Source organism: Apium graveolens, chromosome 1 (genome assembly GCF_009905375.1).
Source record: "Apium graveolens cultivar Ventura chromosome 1, ASM990537v1, whole genome shotgun sequence".
Classification (NCBI taxonomy): domain Eukaryota; kingdom Viridiplantae; phylum Streptophyta; class Magnoliopsida; order Apiales; family Apiaceae; genus Apium; species Apium graveolens.
Window position 1 is genome coordinate 23709671 of NC_133647.1, and position 15954 is coordinate 23725624.

At 34.7% G+C, this 15954-nt stretch overlaps 2 protein-coding genes across 3 annotated transcripts; both read right to left on the reverse strand.

Moving 5' to 3' along the window:
- Positions 1–372: 372 nt before the first annotated feature.
- On the reverse strand, positions 373–3598 carry LOC141661776 (uncharacterized). The gene is made up of 6 exons (XM_074468781.1): positions 3318–3598; positions 3145–3200; positions 2359–2414; positions 1778–2275; positions 868–1042; positions 373–738 (listed from the first exon to the last, which is right to left on the reverse strand). Exons 1-6 carry the CDS (start codon positions 3454–3456, stop codon positions 574–576), a joined length of 1089 nt encoding a protein of 362 aa, XP_074324882.1. The 5' UTR covers positions 3457–3598; the 3' UTR covers positions 373–573.
- Positions 3599–4847: 1249 nt separating this feature from the next.
- LOC141661784 (E3 ubiquitin-protein ligase BIG BROTHER) lies at positions 4848–10855 on the reverse strand. 2 transcript variants are annotated; one of them, XM_074468799.1, is made up of 9 exons: positions 10527–10855; positions 10332–10397; positions 9128–9319; positions 8429–8660; positions 8050–8084; positions 7543–7587; positions 6736–6863; positions 5284–5392; positions 4848–5191 (listed from the first exon to the last, which is right to left on the reverse strand). In XM_074468799.1, the coding sequence occupies exons 3-9, from the start codon at positions 9266–9268 to the stop codon at positions 5141–5143; spliced, it is 741 nt and encodes a 246-aa protein (XP_074324900.1). In that variant the 5' UTR covers positions 9269–9319; positions 10332–10397; positions 10527–10855; the 3' UTR covers positions 4848–5140. The 2 variants fall into 2 exon arrangements, with proteins under 2 accessions (XP_074324900.1, XP_074324893.1); XM_074468792.1 differs by having other exon boundaries at positions 9128–9292; positions 10527–10854.
- Between the last annotated feature and the right edge of the window lie 5099 nt (positions 10856–15954).

Below are 15954 nucleotides of genomic sequence, written 5' to 3' on the forward strand. Positions count from 1 at the left end.
ACTTTGTTTCAAAAACAAATTTGTACCAGAATTTTGAGAAACTCAATTCGTACCCCAATACTTCAACTTGGTAATTCATTATACATCACTTTTCAGAAATTTATTGAATTGGTCAAGGATAAAACCGGAAATTCAGTAATATAATTTGTCAAAATAAATTATTTTTTTTCAAATACTATTAAAATTCTTATTGTAATTATTCTGATCCTTCATCTTGTCGTCAAATTCATATCGTATTCTTTTGTCTCATTAGTTCTCCAGGTTCCGTTTCTCTGTCTGCAGGTGTTAATGCAAAAACCGTTGTAAACATGCTCAAATCTTATGAGAAAAATAAATGTTTTCACTTGGAAATATTTCTTAAATCCCACTGTATAAACTATATCATTGTTTTTATTAATAATAAGAATGCCAAATTACAGCTTTGTTACCTCAAATACCAAGTGATTCAATACTAGACAAAAGATTTAGAGTAACTTGTAAAAAACTCTCATAAGTAAATAACAATTATCTCGAACGAAAGAATAATTGAATGACTATTTTGACTATATTGACTCTTGTATTTCTTTTCTTTTTTTAGCTAGCAAGTGTGCAAGGCTTCAGGAACCAAAAAACATCCAATGTCTTTGCCGGTTCTCTTTCTGCAGGGAGAGGAACCATTCTTCCAGGGGTGCCTTTGTTACCGACAGCCTCCTTTCTTACATCCTTTCTCTGTTCCAGTTCTTGAAGTATTCCCCTCTCCTGTACAATTTATTGTCCATTATCATAACTTCATGAAGATTGTAGTGATTATATAGATGACAAAAGCTGTGTAGATAGGATGATATGTTTCGGTCAGATAGAAATAAGATGAATACAAGGCGTGTATACCTGAGTTCTAGGTTTGAAAGCTGTTGGTGTTGCAGTATTTGTGACTGCGCGGTTAGCTGAAAAACATTGGGGAGACGGAGGATTTGTTCGAATATGTGCCAAATTCTCTTCTTTGCGCCCAATATACTTCAAATCCAGGCGGAGGATAGGGGTATTCTCTGCATCTTCAATTCTTCTGCAAGAACCAAGAATTGAATAACGTACTATAATTAATGACCATAAGAAGTTTGCCCTGCCCTATAGCACAATATTAATGTCATTCAGACGTAATACATTAGAAGTAAACCACCAATATACCATGTATGTCAAGTATTCTGTCCATTAGAAGCGGTAGTATGAATCACAGCAATAATATATATATATATAACTAAGAAGACATTTACTTCAATTACCTTTCCATTACAACCATCAGTAGCATCACCTGACCAACGGAACTATGCATGTCTAACAACCTTAATTGTTTGTGAAACAATATTGTGTATATATATATCTAAGAGTCAAAAGACATTACTTCAACTACCTTTCTAGTATAGCGATCAGATGCATCACCTTACCAACGCAACTATGTATGTCTAACAACCATAGTTGTATGTGAAAGAATTACCTATTCATTGTAAGAATCAATATCACCTCACTATTATACTATATCAATTCTACAACCATGATCGTTGGTGAAACATACGCAAACTGTGCAAGCACAACTGTTTTAGTGAATTGCTTATGGAAAATATGCTTAGCGTTGAATATGATATCTATCAGCCATGTCATTATAACCTATTCAAGCTTTTTACCTATTACTTCTTGTGAAGCATATGCAAATTCAGTGAGTGAAACTGTTATCATCGCATATGCAGGAACACACACACAACAAATAAAATAAATAGAAAAGCCACAATGATGAGAGATTTACGTTTTCTTCAGTTTTTCCTTGCCATTACTCTTCTCTTGTACTCCAGATTTCTCCTTGCTAAACTCAAGCAATGGCTTTCTCTCATCCAACACGATCTTCGGTTTATTGTCTGAACATTCCTCCAGCTCCTGTTTGTTCACAGCAAGCGGAGTCTTGTTTGTATTCTCTTTCTCTACATTCTCTCTTTCTTTCGCCCTCAACGCTAATTTCTTTAAGTCAGAGCAAAAATCAGAAAACTGGTTAAGTAAATCCCTTCCTGCAAACAAATTTCGTGCTGATAGAGTACTTCTGAGCTTCTGCTTCTCATCATGGGGTGAAATACTTTCAAACTGCTTTTTCTCAGTACTCGATTTGATTGCTTCCTTCAACTTAGCTTTGTATTTTAAAGGGGTTGACAAATTGGGGTTCTGATTCTCCCCGTCTTCCACCAATCTATCCAACTTTGATTCTTTAGCTGATGATGCTGGAACAAGGCCTCTTCTCTTCGAGGCTGCCTCTCTGAATGCAAATTCAAGTTATGGATTAGACTTATTCCTTAGAAAACCTCTCAACTTTAAACAAGAGTAAGCTTTTATTTGTACCTTCGGGTTCGATCACCAAATGGAAGTATCTCAGAAACACTATCTGATCTTTGAAGCTTTACGAAAGAAATGATAATAATCATAAGAAAACTAATCAAGCAATGTAGCTGCTCCAATTGAATTTTGAACATATCTATGGTATACAATTGCTATCAGAGAGACAATATCAAAGCAAAATTGCAATAACAAAAAGGGTTAATAATATATAACAACTCGAACCCCTAATAACACCACAAATATGCCATTTTTGGTAGGTTTGTAAAGCCATGATCAAAGTCCACATAACACTGGCACTTCTCAGTGTTTAACTAATCCTCCCTAACACAAGCATATGTATTAGCCAACATTGTCGCAACCTCAAATCATCAAATCGTACCTGAATCAATTCTCCGAGGTCTACATCTCAAGTTCTTTCTTCCCCTATTTACTTCTCTCTAAGTTCTTTATTAATGTAATTTAGCTCTACTCCGAACAAAAATTCTTGTTTAATCAATCCACAATCTCGAAACCCATTCAAACCTCAGATTCAATAAAAATCAAATTGAACAGGCCCGTAAATTCGATACAAAAGCATCAGCTACAAAACCTAAACCCCTACTTAACAAATCCAATACTTTCACACACTTCACAAACATAAACAACTATACCCACATTATTATCTCATAATCATAAATTAAATTCAGACCCTAATTCCTATAACTTCCCAAATCATCCATAAAATCAAAAACAAAAAACATTACGCAATTAATCAAGAACAAACATTCAAAAAATATCGAAAAATGTTACCTTTGTAGGAGGTGTCTTCTTCAGAAAATCATCAACTGTCTTAGGATGATTACAATCTACAACATTAAAAAAACCCACAAATTAGAAAAAACAATTATCTTTAAACACATTATAAAAATCGAAAATCTTTAAATTCCGAGTACTCAGTTTTCAGCGTCCGAGTATCGCCATACCTGGTTTGCAGAACCAAGAATCATCATCAACAGGCTGAAAAGGGGCAGTAAAATCAACCCATTGGGGTGCGTTAATATTCTCCAAAGCCTCATCTTTTACAAACTTTGAGTCTTTCCAATCAATCACAGCTACATCCATGTTGTTTCTTTTAGAGAGAGAAACAGATGGGTTTAGAGAGAGAAAGCTGAAAAGGGTGATGATTACTATGTGTGTATATATATAATTTGTGTGTGTATGTATGTGTTATGACTGAGATTAATGAAATGCAGCTAAGAGTGTTGTGTAACGCTTATTGAACCGTTGGTGAAGAAAAAAAATAAAATAATTAAATGTTTATTTAATTTTTGACCGTTGGAGGGACACGTGGCATTGACATGTTTTTGTTTAATTAATGTTTTGTTGGGTTGGAACAGGTGTGTTTAGTGTACTTGAGTGTACTTTGATGTTAATGTTACTGTTGAGTAATTATTTTGTTTTTCTACTAATTTTTACTCCCTCCTTCCCTCCCAAATGGGTGGGGCGCGGAGTTTAAGAAAAATGATAAAATAGTGGAGGAAAGTTAAAAAAGTGAGTAAAGTAGTGGAACCGATTAATATTATATGTATAAAGTGGGTATAGTGGAGGGAAGTAGTGGATGTAGTTATTTTAAAAATTATAAAAACCTTACTATTTTTGGAAAGTTTTGAAACGTAAAGAATTGGAAGAGACATCCAAAAAAGGAAAGTGTAAACAAATGGGAGGGACAGAGGGAGTACAATTTTTGATTGGAGTGTGTTCTGGTTATTAGAGGTTCAGTTTTGGTTGGTTAATTTTTGAAGAACCAAAATCAACACCCCCCCCCCATAAATTGGCAGAAGCGATAAGTGGCCATGTTTTATTGTCGTCCAGTCTTTAAATATCCTCCATTATTCAATTTTTTGTCTCATGAAATGGAACGAGAAAAAGTCATTTAAGTCTTCTTAAATCATACTTCATCTACACAAACTACAGGAGTTCCATATACACGATACAGATTGCTCATCTGATGCTAATAATGAAGACACATTGATCATGTAACTTAGCTTAGCTAACTTTCAATTTTAACACTTTTCTGGAATTTAACACCATTATAATTTAAAGTAGAACCGAATAGATATTATTAATATTACCTCCTTTGGAAGTGACCTGTATATTCAATTCAATCACAATAAAACATCTTACAATAAAATCCATACTGTGTACATGCCGTCATGTATATTATACTGTGTTGATAATAGCACAGTTGTAGCTGCATTCAACCATTCACTACTGGAAACATCCATAAAAGAATAGAAGAAACATAAACAACAATGCAGATAAATATCTTAAATTATCATGAATTCATGATCATGATTCCCTAATTAAGCAATTCTCAATGAACTGCCACTTTACCTGTTGGTTTAACACTCATAAATCAGGAGGTCATCATCCATTAAAGGTGAAATTACAACTTTGATAAAGATTTGGAATACAAAACGGCTTCAAAAGCTTGCCACATTTTCTTATATTGGTTCAAGTAAACACAAGGAACATTCTGATTTTAATATAACCCACATATAAAAGTTAGTACATACTTTAAGTTTATCCTAGAACATTCAGGTTTATCCTAGAACACCCAAGTTAGGTGTTCATCATAACCACTGTAGAGTGAAATGACTTTTCTACAAATGAGAACATATAACAAGAAAAAAGGAACAACTTTGGTATGGACTGCCTATATGTATGCTCTGAAATTAGTAAAGGGGGATATAACCTATTGCCAGACAACCCTGTCAAATCTATTGGACGTTCACCGTTTCATATTCTAATGCTTTGATTCATCGCCAAAAACTTCGGTGCTGCAGATAGGACATATCTGTGGAAAACAAAGTGAATTAGTTGCAAGAAACATTATATTAATCACATATCTTGAAATAGATTTATGCTTCAAAAAAACATGGCATCCACCTTGTTGATGCTTAGCCATTTGGATACGCATTCACTATGGTAGACATGTTTGCAAGGCAGTTTTATTTGACGATCCCCTCTCTTATATCTCATTTGGCAGATCACACACCTGGATTTATAAAGGACGTAAATTAGTGAGCAATACATGAAACGTAATACCAACAAATTGAAGTCTACAAGGAAGGGTACTTAGACAATGGCAAACTCAGTTGTACTCACAAGAAGAGCAGAGAAACTAATTCTGAGATGCAAACTGGAACCAACATTAGGCTGTTCTTCCAGCGTCAAGACATTTATATTGACTTAAGAGTGGTATCTTACTTTTACTGTCTTCAGCGCAAACACTACTTAGCTAAAATCATCTTCTTTTATTTCCTCAAAATGAAGCACCAAAGACAAAACAGAAACCACAGCACTTTAGCTTCTATAGGGCAGAAAACAAGGGAGCCGCCTTGTATGACAATGTAAATTAATGATTTATATAGCCCTACTCATGTTTTACGTATAACCACGTAATATATTATAAACTGAGACTGTTCCAAACTCAGGTATCACAGTTGGCATTAGTTAGCAACATCATTATAAGTAGCAAACACGATTACAACAATCCACATAAGTTGACTATGTTATGTGACCAGTGACTGTAAAAATACCAGGATGCAATAGCTCACAGCTAAAGTACCAAGTCTATTATATATACATCTATACTATATTATAATAGCCGGAATAGAGATAATTTGGTTCAACGATAATTCCCTAATTTTGATTATTACAAAAATAGATAAATAGTGTTATATATCTAATAAACTACTAAATTATTAAACTACTATTAAATATAATATACTTATCCTACTAAATTACGAATACAACTTTTCCTATTATTAAAAAATATAAATAATAGTGTTACATATATGCTAAACTACTAGAAATAGTCTATTTATTCTACTAAATTACGACCACATGTTATTCTATTATTTTTATTATAAATTTATAATCATTATATATTTATATAAATATTTTAAAAATATAATATAACTTGATAAATAAAAATTTAAAATATTAATGGAAACCCGTGCATCGCACGGGATTTATGCTAGTATACCTAAATGATAAAGCACAGATATTTCTAGTATTAGTTATAGTAAGATGCATTACTGAATTAACAAAAGCTCTGGAATTTTTATCAACCACAGATAAAAGAAAGAGAACATATATTGAAGCCTGTGTATGTACATACTGAAGAAATGCAAGTACAAATACAAAATAGGTGCACTTAAGGAGTTGCACATAAAAAAATTTAAAATTTACTTGAATATATGCATTCAGTTGCATGTGTAAGTATGTACAGAGACACCTACATGAGGCCCTCCGTCGGATTCAGCGAAGTGTATACTTAGCAAAGAAAAAATGGAAGCAAACTGAAATACTGAAGTTAAGGAAGCTAAATGTTACCTCTCTCCAGAACGTTTTTTGAAGAAGAACCCACTAGATTTGTATTTAGATGTTGGAAGCAGATCAATAAGCTCTTGAGCAAGGCCCCGACTTTGAGTTCCAACTGCCTCCCCTAGATCAAGTAATTCCTGCTCATGGCAAAACAAATAAAATTCAAAACATTATCTATGTGAAAATCGTTGAAATTAATTAAAAGGTATTATAAAGACCCTTAAAATTGGTATGTCAAGACTACATAATAACAAAAAGACAAATATCTGCAGGTTGATGACTTATTCAATTCGGTGGTACAACGTTTTTTCAGAATAACAGTTGAGCCACTGTTATTCAATGCTAGTGCTTCAAATTCACTTCATTGTATGGATAACCTTCTTCAGCGCTATAATGATCTATGTAACAAATTAAGAAATTACCCCTCTCCAAAACCAGATAAATTCTTAGGACTTTAGTTCCTTACGCAGAATATAATCAGCTTCGTAGTACATAAAGAAGAACTGAAGAAGGCACAATTAAACGCCTTAGGCACATGGTTAACTAGATGTTCCGGGATACAAGGAAATAAACAGTTCAATAGCTACACATGATCAAGAACAGAGAAGATAAGTACATTGATGGCTTAACAGAGAATATTTTGTTTTCTATGAGCAGAAGTTACATCATGTCTTCCTTTGCACAAGGCATATCTCGTTCAACAACATATATTAAAAATACAAAAAATAGCCTTACTGCATATTATGAATGTCGAATGAAATATGAATATATAGCATAAGAAAGAAGAATGATATGGAAATTGTTTAGAATGCAAACCTCATAGGTCATGTTGTCCGGGTCAATATTGTCTTGCCAAACATCCTGGAAAGCATAAATGTAAAAAATTGTTCTTTTAGCAATACATACAAACATGGTTAAATAACATCTTATGAACTCAGTTTATAACACATATGAAACTCGGCTTCGAACTCTTAAAAGTAAACTGCTTAACAATAATAATGATATCGAATTAAAATAAAGAAAACCATTTATAATGACTAAATTCATCTATTTGACATGTAAGTATTTGAAGGCAAAAAAAGAGGTGATTGTCTTATGGAGTTCATCTATGTCTTCAGCCTGGAAACTGTCTCTATGGACTAGATATATTAAATTAAATAGTAAAGTATTAATATTTTTAAAAATCAGTTAGAATTTATAACTTGACGAAAATTGGGTTTCTGCAGGAGATAATAAATTAATCATTACCAATTTATAAGTAAAAAGACAAAGATGGATCGTATGAATTGAAAGCACACTACTGTTTATTATTAAGTTTCATACCGGAGTATTGGAAGCATTGTCATGATTTGGAGTGCCTGCAAAAGTATGAACAATAATGTAAGAATGTGTAATCAGTGAGAATTCTGTCATTCTGACAAGTAACGCCATGCTTTGAAACCTAATTTCATGTAGCTATCTGTTTTGATTGTACAAAAACCAACGAAGTAAATTCAATATAATTCTGTTGTAAACCCAACTATGAACCAATGTGTAACATGTCTATGTGCAAGCAAAAAGTGAAACATGTAGACAATAAGATATAATTTACGTATTTGTAATAACGCAGAACTTTTTTAGTAATTAAAAGCCAATCCGAACAGAATTCTTTTGTTAGTAACTGGATTTGGTAATATAAGTACAGAGCAAACATGGGACTGACATTCTTCAGGGATAGCTTCCATAGTAGCAACTGAATTTTCTTCGGGCTGTATCTCTGTTGCTGTAGGTTGTTGTTCATTGTACGACATCGAAGGGTATTCCCAAGCCCTCCTGCTTAAATCGCTCCTGGGTAGATAATCATTTACTCCATAGTGACCGTAATATGGAGGAGTTCCTGAAGCAGATAATCCGAATTTGTAGGCATTCATATTCATTGCCCAGTATGCCGTTTCCTAAAAAAGACACCAAAAGGAAGACACTGCTGCTTATCATAACAAGAATTAATTTCCCCCGTGCAACATTTAAATTTTTAACATCAAATGAAGGCGAACGATATGCACATGAGTTTATCATCAAATTAACAAGCGTGCACCAGGTATAAGAAAAAACAAAATGTATAAGTCAGTCCAATTTATAACATAGATTGAACATGAGTCTATCATCAAATATGCATGGACAGGGAGTTCTTTCTGTTAACTTTAAAAAATCTTCTGTAGGGAACAGTATGCTGTAACTTCATTTTACTAAAATCATCTCAACATGGATAATGTAATTATGATGCATTATTCAACTTATTCCCACTCATAAGAAGGATCATGGAAAGAAAGAGTCTAATGTTATAAGTACCCAAAGTATTAAAAAGCTTTCGAAACAGTTTAGCCCGAAAGTCCACAATCCAAATAATGCACGAGTAAAATACCTGATACTGCATCGGTATTGCATGAGCATAATGTTCATGTGGATGTGTAAGACCTTCAAAAAAATCCATAAAGCTCTCAGTCACGGTGTAAGGGCATCCAGTATTTATATAATGCACCTCCATTTGCCGGTTCCCGTCCATTTCACAAAGATATTAGTTGATAAACTGCGAGGAAGTATTCAGTACCCATCACTATCAAAAGAAACACCGAAGAACATATAATTATCTACAGGTCCATTTCACATAAGAAACCAAGACAGGCTAGCATGCAAGGCTTTGTGAGATCACATTAAAAATTTATATCAAATCAATAACCAAAGTAGAACTTTCTTGCCAAAATTACTGATAAGTCAAATATAATTTACAAACAAGTTACAGTTTAAAAAAGTTTATACTAACAAACCAGATCTTACTGTTGCCCGAATAAAAATTCTTCCACTTCAATAATCAGTAGTCAAAGTGTTCCCAGTCTTACATTGAAGTAATTTTTTTTAACTTTCATTAATTTTCTGGAGACATCTGGAAATTGCATAAGATGAACAAATTCAAAAGGACCCTTGTACCATATATTTTTTTATGAGGAAAGCCAGTGTGTTTATACCCAAAAAATGTAAAGCACAACATAACTGTTCCTCGCTGAATTCCACAAGTATTGTCAGCAAAAAATAATAGTGCAAACATTTCTTAAAGACTGTCAGAATGGATTTCGCTAGAACGGAAAACATTAACACACATACACGATGCAACTGCACGAACACAATAATTATATAAACCAAAAAGATGAAATTAGTAGTAGCCTTGGAGTATAAAAATCTCACTTAATCAAATATTTTATGTGTGAGAGGAGTGCAGAGTAAATCACTTCGTGTACCCCACAAATTCGAAACAACAGTAAAACCATCAAATACACAGAAAACTCTTTAGCAATAAAAAAAACATAACTCGAAATTCAATAATAACAAATTCTCATCTACCCTTTTAGCAACCAACCAAGCATAAAATTGCAAACATATAAACACCCAAGAGATGAAATACAGTAAACAATAATCTTGATAATTATACCTAAAGAACAACCACATTCAACCTAATATAACATCATCTATCATAAAAACACATGAAATTAAATACAAACAAAAAATAGAACTTGATTATGAATCCAATACACTAATAATTTATGGATAATAGAAAGGTAAAGAGATTATACCAGTGAGAATTAAATCCGAATCACCAATATTTGAGACCCAAAAGCATCACAATTTCGGTCCCAAATCTACATGCAATCAGACAATAAAACAGTGCAAGAATTAGAAATCAAGAACTGTTACATATATCAACTTGTAGATAAAATGCAAAGAGATAGAGATAGAGATAGAGAAAGAGATAGAGATAGAGAACCAACATTGATTGATAAGGTAGAAATGGAGAATAAAAACGAAAGTGAAGTATAAGAGAGAGAGAGAGGGGGGGATAAGAGTGAAGTATATCTTATTACTTATACAATTATTAATGTAGCTGCTGATTATGTAAAATGTATGTGTCTAGTTATCTAGACATCTCAATCTGAAACTGAGTCTCTGTGAAAAAAACAAGAACTAAACTAGAACTAAAACTAAACAAGTGTGTGTGTGTTTTGTTTTTGGTGTTGATAGAGAGAGAGGGAGAGAGAGAGAGTTTCTTATTCCAACTTCAAACACACGCCACCCCTTTTTTTACGCCACACCTGGTTTGGGTGTAGACGCGCGTGACTCTATGCACACAGCTTTTTCATTACTACTTGCCTCTTCTTTTCTGGTTATTTGTAACACATTTTGGACCACGATGCTTAGCTTACATTTTACAACATAGAATTAATTTGGTGTGACTTATTCGATATTAATTAAATTTAAAATTGTTAATTATGTTTTAGTACATCAATTTTTCTTTTTTTATTATGGTAAATTTTCTTAAAATGGATAAATAAATTGGTGTATGACATGTAACATAATTTGAAAAACTTATGAATTGTCAAATATAGTATGTCAGTTTCATATCAAATTATGCCAAAATTGTATTATGACATGTAACGCATATAGGTCGGTGAACAGTGTGTCAGTTTCATATCAAATTATACCAAAATTGTTTTATGACATGTAATGTATATAGGTCGGTGAACGTGTTCACGAGAAAGCCGTGCAGAAATTGAGTCAATATAAGTTATAATATTTATTTTTTAGAAAATTTTCTTTTACGTTATTAAAATTTTAGAGTATTGTTTTAGTGTATAAATTATACTGTAGGTAATTTTGGTAAGTTTTCTTAGTAACTAATAAATAAAACAGAAAATTATAATGGTATATATCTTGTTTTGAAAAAACTCGTGAATTACTAAATACAATATATCAGTTTTGTTGTCATATTATATCAAAATTATATTAAGATTGTAACGTAAATTGGTCGGTTTTTTGGAAAAGATGTGTCGAAATTAAGTCCAATATACGTTACAATGTTTACTTTTGACAAATCTTTCGAGCATTATTAGTATAAATTACAATTGATAATGGTAATTCATGACAAAGGATGGCCTAATTCGAAAACCTCATACACTAAATACAGTATGTCGATTTTCATGTCATGACAAAATGATATTATGACGTATAACATGAACAAATTAATATTCACGAGAAGACGTGCAAAAATTGAGTTAATACACGTTATAATGTTTATTGTGCGACAAATTGTTATTTCTTATTTACTTTTAAAAAAAAACTATTAAGTATTTTTTATTTTTTTCAGTTTTATATACTAAAAAGATTACTACCTGATAGGCCCGGTCCAGCTAGTCAGACCCAAACATAAAGACAGGACCAATAAACTGGCTCAGTTCAACCCTCGATCGACTCTGTTCATTAAAACCCATCTCATAAAAAGGAGCCGCCTTCCGCATCACCAGCTGGGCGTAAGACTTGATCTTTAAAAACCTTTTCACGCACTCCACATAACCCTCGGTCGGCACCCTCGTCCTCGGCTCCTCATTCACCTTCCTCAACCGCTTCAACTCGGCTTGGTCAGGTCCCCACTTCTCATTCCCCCTATTCAGTTTACTGATACGCCATAAAGGTTGACAATCTGCAAGTTCCTCCTCCCGCCGTCCGCACTAAATTCATTCGCTTTTCCCTCCCAGAGTTTGGTCGAGTCCTGGGCCAGCTTCAAGTGGGAGGCGGCCAGCATACAATTGAACTCGGCTTTCTTCCTCTTTCTTTGATCCTCCTCAACCTCCTTGCGATGCCCGGTTAGCCGATTCGAGGTGGACTTCACCACAATCCCTAGTTGAAAAAAAGAAGACAAAACAATATATGAAAATCCACGTCCCAGGAAGCTATAACAACCAAACTAATAAAATAACACATTCCTCTTCCATCTTAACCCGAAAAATCTGGTCAAGCTCCTTCGTGCCCGGGAAACCGTAGTATTCAGTATCGATCGGTATATGAAGAGCCTTCAGGGTATCGTGGGGATAGGGGGCCCGGTATCGGTCAGCCCTTATATATCTGCATATCAAGAGTCGACCACCCCAGATTACCCTTAGTCTCATCCATCTTCTTAATTGGTTCCCGATAGCCCCTAGCCACGGACTTCATGCCCGGACAAACAAATATCTTCGTCAACCTCCTATTTCTCCCCTCCCTCGGTGTTATGGAGCTTTAACTTTTCAACATCCCGCTTCGGGGGGCAGTTCCCCTCGTCTGGACTTAGAATCTCCTCTACCTCCTGAACAACAACTATCTCGGTGCGGTCCAAGTCCACTGCTTCTTGATGGGATCCCTGGTCGTTGCCTCGCTTGCATGCGACCGAGTACCTGTCTCTTCACTAACGGCATTAGCCAGCTTTCTTTTTGTCATACCTTCCTTTGGGGCGTCCATGACTTCTCCTTAAAGACCTTGAGCATGGCCCTCTTGTTCAACATTTCTGGGTAGGTAATAATACGGTGGAGAACTGTAATACAAGCATTAGAAATGTCAGATAATCGAGTATTATTACCGTAAATATTTGACACTACGAGAACCCCGAAATAGAAATAGCTAACAGATATATGCAACATGTTTTATGACAAGTTAAAATAGCAGCATATCGAACACGAGTATAATTAAATAACAAGACAAGATACATATGTATGAGCATATTTTATCATTGTACATCACAAAGAAAGACCTATCTTGGATCAACTCTAAGATCCACTCGCCATCCGGCTCACAATGAGTAAACCAATGGATCTCACGCTACTCATCCTTATACATGACAAATGGCTCTAACAGTACATCAATTTTTACGTTACAGCTTGGCATCTAGGCCAAATCCCCCCCCCACAAACGAAGATATATGTCACGTCTTATTCGACGAAGACATGCGATACCACTTCTCTCTGAACTTATTGTTGCTCCTCTAGTGAAGGTCATAAATGGGGGCATTGTTCATGACCTGGACCCGAAACAATGTGAAGAACAATCAAGTTATCGGATCCAAGCCCATTTCATCACACCGAGTGATAAAGTAGGCTATGCCCCTCATGATGTTAGGGGTGAACTGCCTAATTCCGCACTTGAAAACATTCGCGAATAAGTGGCGGACGAAATGATGTAGCCCGAGCCGGAACCCAACCCGAAAAAACTGACTAGAACCGCCACCCAAACTCCCTTGGGTCGGTGACAAGGCCTCTCATCATCATCAACTAACCTTCATTCATATTCATCAGGGATGTCAAAACCCTACTTGACAAACTCTTCGTGCTCTCGAGTATACCGACTCCGGACATTTGCATACTCATTACTCCATGCCTCCAAAAGCATCATTCAACAACTTCCTATCAAACTAAGGAGGTACAATGTTGTCTTCCGTTAATTCCTTTTCATACGTCTTGAAATACCGATACCAGATACACATAAAATCGTAGGATCTGAACAATTGAGCCTCCCGATACACAACCACCCATTAGCATCCCCATGGAGCTGCTGATCACGATCGGCTTAGACACGCTTCTCCCTAACATTCAAGCCTAAAATCGAGCTCCCACAAGGCAACAACCTCCACAATCCTCTTCTTAGGCACGACGGTCGGAACGACCGCACCTGAGCTATCACCACCTCCTTCAATGATCGCCATCACGGTCGGATTCAACCTCTCAGGTGTAGTATCCTCCGAACCTCGACCGTCATGCTTGTAATACCTCGAATTATTGAGACCTTGTAAAACGTATAATGAATAGTAACCCTAACGGACGGGAAAAACTTTTGAGCCCACACTATGTAGTGCATGAGAAAATGAGTTTTGGAGTTGATATTAAGATTATACGTACCAAATGAGTGTATGTAAACGCTATTAGTTTTCGAAGAAAACGAACTTTGAAAAACGACCGTATTTACGACTCATCGAGGATTACGGAAATCACAATATAATTACAAGATTAAAACCCTATGGATTTATATTCAAGTAGGATAAATAAAAATATAAGGAATAAATACGAAAGGAATTACGTCGCGAACCATTTACGAGTAAGTATTACGAAGAACGTTTAAGCAACCGAGCGAACGCGTAAACGATTAAATAAACGTAACGCACTAACTAAACCATGGTAAAAAAGTAGCCATGGTTACTTCATCAAATAGTGAGCTAACTATAGGATGATCAAGATAGCTAGCAAAATAGTGTGCTAAGGAAGCTAACCATGTAGTTTAGCTTGTAACCTAGCAAGCTATTAAGATTTGTCCCTAAGATTTGTAACCAAAAATCAACCTAGAATGCTATACCAGGAAGAATAAAATCAATTGCAAGATATCACCCCATCTTCCTAGAAGCAACCTAGCAAATCAACCAAGAAGAGTATAAATACCCCCCATCACAATTGCTTCCATTCGGCAATTTGAAGAAAAAAAGGGGAATTCAAATTCAAAACTCAAAGTTCTAGCTCTTGTAAAATTCTCCCATTAATTCTTAAGCCTCCTAGCAATTAAACTAAGGTTCTAAAAATCATACCAAGCACTTTCAAGCCTCCACCATCCTCAAGAACACATCTCAAGCTTTCAAGAAAGGTAAAAATCTTTGGCCCAACTTTATTTAAGATTCATTTTTATGATCCATTTAGTATGTGGTAGTAAACATAGTATAATGAGTGTCATTGATGAAATCTTGATGATTAAGTTAAGTATATTTAAGGTTGGTTGTTGTTGCCTCAAAACCATGATGTTCTTGAGAGGAGTTTGTGTGTTGATGATGTAATGATGATTATTGGTGGTTGTGTTAAGAGTTAGGGCGTAAACGAAACCCCGATCGTAAACGTAACTCCGTTAAAACCAACGAATCGTAACTTTAAGTTTCTGCAGAAAGTCCCGAAGTTGTAAACTGTATTTCTTGAAAAATATCCCTTTATTATGATAGACAATGTTATAAGGATCGTTTAGGCGCTTGAATCGCTTGATTCCGATTTACGGATTAAAGGTTATGACCGTTTTAGTAAAAGTGATTTACACGACAAAAACTGCTACAAATCACGAATTTTGAAAATATAAAGGATCGACTTAAAAATGTTCATAAATCATGAAATTTTTACAGAGAGTAACATATTGAGTTTCCTAACTGCCATAAAAATTTCAAGTGAAAATAATGATTTTTCAATTTTATAAAAATATCGGAGCCGAGACCGCGCGAGTAGAAATATTAATAATCCATAAGCGGATCCGACGACGATAATGAGAATGAACCTAAGATACTTAGGAAAATGAAGTGACCATAATGTGAATACGACTTAAAGGAATGATAAGGGTAGTATAAGTTGAGAGGGTGCATAATAAGTAGCG